Source organism: Humulus lupulus, chromosome 1 (assembly GCF_963169125.1).
Source record: "Humulus lupulus chromosome 1, drHumLupu1.1, whole genome shotgun sequence".
NCBI lineage: Eukaryota > Viridiplantae > Streptophyta > Magnoliopsida > Rosales > Cannabaceae > Humulus > Humulus lupulus.
The window spans coordinates 225,139,870-225,145,516 of record NC_084793.1 but is presented as its reverse complement, the minus strand read 5'-3'; the positions used below and the strand labels follow the sequence as shown (position 1 = coordinate 225,145,516).

At 35.9% G+C, this 5,647-nt stretch overlaps 1 protein-coding gene across 1 annotated transcript; it reads right to left on the bottom strand.

The window, feature by feature from the left end:
- Nucleotides 1-379: 379 nt before the first annotated feature.
- On the bottom strand, nucleotides 380-5,290 carry LOC133803802 (ABC transporter F family member 5). The gene is made up of 9 exons (XM_062241919.1): nucleotides 4,222-5,290; nucleotides 3,451-3,792; nucleotides 2,415-2,555; nucleotides 2,112-2,291; nucleotides 1,852-2,007; nucleotides 1,161-1,262; nucleotides 931-1,059; nucleotides 714-818; nucleotides 380-631 (listed from the first exon to the last, which is right to left on the bottom strand). The coding sequence occupies exons 1-9, from the start codon at nucleotides 5,119-5,121 to the stop codon at nucleotides 536-538; spliced, it is 2,151 nt and encodes a 716-aa protein (XP_062097903.1). The 5' UTR covers nucleotides 5,122-5,290; the 3' UTR covers nucleotides 380-535.
- Nucleotides 5,291-5,647: the final 357 nt, after the last annotated feature.

Sequence of the window (5,647 nt, the reverse complement as noted above, 5' to 3'; positions counted from 1 at the left end):
TTTGATCAATTATAAAAAAAAATTTAACATTTTTATTAAATGATACTCAATGAGACTTCGACCGGAAGAGCCATCTCCGACCCCACCCGGTTTACATCCCTATATATGACCACAATATTTTTTGTTAAAAAATCTCCGTTTATTGTCTCACCTAGATACATACAAGCATCGTACAATGCTATGAAAGGGCATCGTACAATGCTATGAAAGGGTCTTTACTCATAATTAGCTACTGAAAGACTAGTGGAAATCTCTCATTTCAACTTATTGCCAGTAGTAGTCAAATTTTTAGCAAATTCTAATTAGTTTTTAAGTGATATGTAACTTTATCGATGTTAATAAATTTTGAATCAAAAAATTTTTTACAGAAGATAATTGGTAGCAACAAAAACCTGAAATTCTATTAATTGTATGTATGTAAATATACACATGGTCAAGTAAGCCCTAAAACAATATGCTGCCCAACCTCCTCCTACTCCTTTTACAAGGAAAATTAGCTATATGATACTGATGGATTTTGAATGAAATATTCCAATTAATTCCATCTCTTGGCATTTTTTGACCCTTTCGATTTCGCTTTCGCTTGTTGAAATGCCTGCCTCTTCTGTTTCTTCATTGCTTCTTTTTCAGCCTAGATGAGGACAATTTGAAATTTTAGCCCACGTTGCCATTTTATATTCAAGTTCTCAGATACAACTAGAGCAAGGGCTTACCTTTGACATCTTTGATTTGGCTTTGACTTTAGGAGCCTTTTCTTCGAGCTCCGCTTCACGCTCTAGTTCTTTTGCCCTTGCATCAAGATTCTTTTCTAGATAATACTGCAGGGTGATGAAAATTGAGATCAGAAATGACAAATAAAAGCAAATCAACTTCATACCACCACATTAATAGAATGAGTATAATTTGCAGGTAGTGGAAGAGGACACTTACATTGTAATCACCAGCATAATTTTGTAAACTGCAATCTTTAACCTCCACTACTCTATTAACTATTTGCTTTATGAAGTATCGGTCATGAGAAACTGTGATGACAGTGCCCGAATACTCTGTTATGGCATCCTGGTAGAAGAAAAAGAAACTCATGTTAAAAAGATGTGATGATAGATTTTATGGAACATTTGTAGTAGTTACAGCATTATGGAGAGAGAAGAGAGACAAACCTCCAGCATTTCTTTTGAAGGAATATCCAAGTGATTAGTTGGCTCATCCAAAACTAAAAGAGTGGAAGGCTTTACCATGAACTTGCAAAACGCAAGACGTGCCTAGAAGAAGAGAAAAATTAATATTCACATAAAGCCAACCAACACCGAATCATAGATGAAGACAAGACAATTAAAGTAGTGTTATACAAAATGAGCTCATTTCAATGTTAGGGAACATCCTTGCCAGAGATTCATATGAAAACTATCAAGGTATCACAGAAAACCCAAGTATACTATCGAGTCGGACGAAAAGAAGAAAATAAGAACTGTATATAATAGTTAGAAAACTAAAGAATAAAAGACAAATTCCACGCTAAATAATAAGAGTTCTTCCTAAAGAATGTATCCAAGACATAATAGGTAATGTAGATTTAATTTTTTTCAGCCAGATAAATCATCCATGCCCATTTTATTTATTTTAACCAAAAAACAATGTTGATTTGTTTAAAATTCATCTTTTAAATCCCTTTCCACGTCAAACCATGAAATCATAAAGATTGTCTAGTGTTACTGCCTGCTTCCAACTAGTTCAAATTAGATCTCTATGCAACACGGAACAACACATCATGCAAGTACCCACAAAAACGAGAGAAAAATGTCAAATAAAATAGAGAGAGTGTGTTTGAGATAGAACTCATAAATTCTCTACCTTCTCACCACCGCTTAGAAGGGAAACCTTTCTATCAAGCATATCAGCTTTGAAATTACAACGCCCAAGGAGACCCTTTATATCATCAAGTCTCCAGTCCTCAGCAGCTTCTTCTACTGTCTCAAGCACAGTTTTGTCTAAATCAAGAGCCTCGGCCTAAGAGGATAATGAAACTCAATAAGCAGTCTTGTCCTATTTTATGAAAAAGCCATGCCTATTTGACCAACCAACAATATCATACAATGGTGAAATATTCGCACCTGATTTTGTTCAAAATAATTTGGCAGGACATTATGCTCCCCAAGCAGAACTTCACCAGATTTTGGTTTCTCTAATCCCATTATTAGTTTCAGCAAAGTACTCTTGCCACATCCATTTGGGCCAATAATGGCAATTTTTTCTCCCCTTTCAATAGAAAGATTTGCCTTATTAAATAGGACCTGTCACACAAGCCATATCCCAGTCATAATTATGGATTTATGGCTGTTCATGTGGACATACACGTACAAATACATAAGTACATAACTAGTATTTTCATTCTTTCGTGGTGTGAATCAACTTACGTTATCCTCATAACCAAATTCCAAGTTTTTAAGTGTTGCAACAGATCTCCCGCTTCTTCCACGCTCAGGAAACCTGATCTTCATTTGTTTTCTTTGAAATGGCTTCTCAATCAAATCCTCTTCTTTAAGTTTCTCCAGTTTCTATGGTTATCCAAATTGGAAGACAAAGAAAGACACGAACATGCTAGGTAAGAGATTAAGTTGAATATATACACCATATGCCATACCGTGATACCAGAAAAAATATATATTTATGGTATGTAGTAATTTAATTTAGAATCAATCAATAGAGTAAAAAGATTGTGAATAATAGGTACAGAATAAAACAAACAAAAGATCACATTGGAAAGCAACCAAGAAAATTTAAATCTTTGATTTAACATTGTAACAACTAACAAAAAGTAGGATCTCATATTGTTTTTTTAAGCAGCAAAATTATGAAACATACTGTTGAAAAGATTGTATTAGGTCTGAGCAGTGTAAATATTTATAAAAGTCTAATTAAATTGCATATTTAAGTCAACTCCATTGAGTTTCTTTTGTCTAGCAACAAAGCATCAGTTTACTTAAGAGTATTACATTTCTGTTTTTGAAGAATAAAATTGATCCGTTCTGCATCAAAAACCATCTAGGACAGAATTTGCCTTAATAGTAAAAAATAAAAATACATATAGTAACATAAAACAAAGAAGAAAAAAAGTTAAGAACGGGGTGGGAGAGACAGAAAGAATAATCTAGTAAATATAGCAACTGAAGCTTCCAGTAGCTGAAAATAATGTATCACTTTTTTATCCAGATTAAACTGGCAGGGCTGCCAAAATCCTAAAGAAATGATGGAACAACATTAAGCAGCACTTTGACAGTGAAATATTTCCTCATTAAATACTACAAAATTCTTCTACCAACTGCAGGTAGAAATCTTAAATTACCATTTGTGCCAGGATAATAAATGATAATCTATGCATTCGTAATATACTGATTACTACTGCATGCACAAAAAAAGCCCTAAGTCATAGTCGGATACATTTGAATGTACCTTTTCAGCAGAAGTAGCACGGCCAGAATTCGCCCCAGCGCCAAGCCTACTTATCAAGTCTTTTGTATGTTCTATTTCCTTCTGCTGCTTCTCCCAAGCTGCATACTGAGCCTCAATCCATGCTGCTTTTGAAAGGAGATACTCAGAATAATTTCCAACATAAGTTTTTGACACACCCATATCAGTTTCCACTATTTTAGTGCAGAGCTGATCAAGAAAAGCTCTGTCATGGGATATGATAACCATTGGTACATCTTGCTTTGCAAGATAACCTTCAAGCCACTCAATTGTATCAAGATCAAGATGATTGGTGGGCTCATCCAGTAGTAGTAAATCTGGATCCTGAAGAACAAGATTCAAGGCAGGAATAAAGATACATCACAAGCTGAGCATAGCACAACAGCAAGACCAGGTATGCGGGAATAACCGAAGGGAGGCAAGGAAACGAAATACGCAATCTCTTAGTCACCTCATAAATTGTATCAAGCACAATGATACAAGAATTGCAGCATTCAAAAAATGAATAGCACTATGAAGCAATCCTTGTATAGTATTAACGCAAATAAATTTGTATTCATATCTGTTATAGTTTGCTAATTAGGAGTTAACCTTCACTAAACCACCATTAACAGCTTTTGTCACATAACGGAAAGAAGCACAGAAATCTACTAGTTTAGTTTTCCTGGCAAATAATAGAATCTAGAAAGCATAATTAATGCAATCACTTGCGTCATCAGCACATGTCATCTTGAGCATTAAGTTATTATATACCTGAAGTAGAATCTTCCCCAGAGACATCCTCATTTGCCATCCACTGCTAAATGACGCCACCAACCTTTCTGAATCCTCTGGTGAAAATCCAAGTTCCGGCATCAGTCTGCTGACTTTCGACTCAACCTCGTCCAAGTCAACAGCCTGTGCCCGCCTTTGAAGCGAATCAAACTCATCCAAAAGCCTTCCCATCAAATCCAAGTCATCAACCGTACTCTCCAAAGCCTTCTGCACCTTCTCCAACTTCGCTGAAACCTCCATCTCCTCCTTAAACGCGCTAGTGAACTCTTCCCTCACTGTCCTACTCAACGAAACCTCAAATTCTTGACTCAAAAACGCAATTTTCATATTGGATTTCGCCTTAATCACATTCCCAGAATCAGGTTCCTCTAAACCAGCAATAATTCTCATCTGGGTCGTTTTCCCCGCTCCATTCACACCAACCAAACCCACTTTCTCCCCCTTCTTCACCTCCCAATTAATATCTTTCAAAACAGTGACACCCTTATAGGTCTTTGTCACATTTTCAAGCTTAACACCAGAAGAAATACCAGAAGCCCCATTATTCGAATGCTTACCATTACGTTTACGTTCAAACTCATCTACGGACTCATTTGAGAACAACGATTCAATGTCCTCTTTGCTCATAGTTTCAGGGGTCGATTCTTCCACAGCCACAGTGGATAACCGAGCTGTGACAGAAGAACTGCCCCTTCTTGGGGTACAGAAATTTCTGGTTTTGATAGAGTGATTGTTACCTCTAGTGGACTGAGTAGATATACGAGTTGAGACAGAGCGGGGAAGAGGTGGGAGAACAGTGTTTCGGGCATCGACGAGGGCAGTGCCGGCGAAGAAGCTGGAGCGGAGGTCGAGGCGGTGAAGCTTAGCGGTTAAGCCCATGTTTGGGAACTAAGAAAGAGTGGGAAAGTAATGGATGAAACTTGTAAAGAAAAACTAATTGTTTGCAGGAAATGAAATGGAGGACACTGTGTGTGTCTCTCCTGTCGCAAGGAAGAGACTCAGCCAATGAAAAATTTCAGATATAATGTAAATATTGAGAAGAACTCTATCATTTTAAAAATAAAAATAAATTAATAAAAATATAAGGTGAAGGTGAAAAATAATAAGAAATTTATTTTGGAATTTTCCTTTCTTTCTTTTTCGAGCTAGAACACTATTTAGTTTTGTTGACAAATTCGCTAATAGTTCTTCCAAATTTTCCAACCCTGCAAATTTGTGAATTACAATTTTATCCAAGTTTATTAAAAAAAAATTAATTAGGAAGTTACTGAAAATGCTTAGAAGAATGTATTAGATCATCAAAAGATAATGGAAACACTGAGGCTAAAAATGTAAAATTGGCTTTAAGACAGAAAAATTATTTTGTGGCTAGGAAAAATGAAGATAATGAAAGTTATGGGAGGGA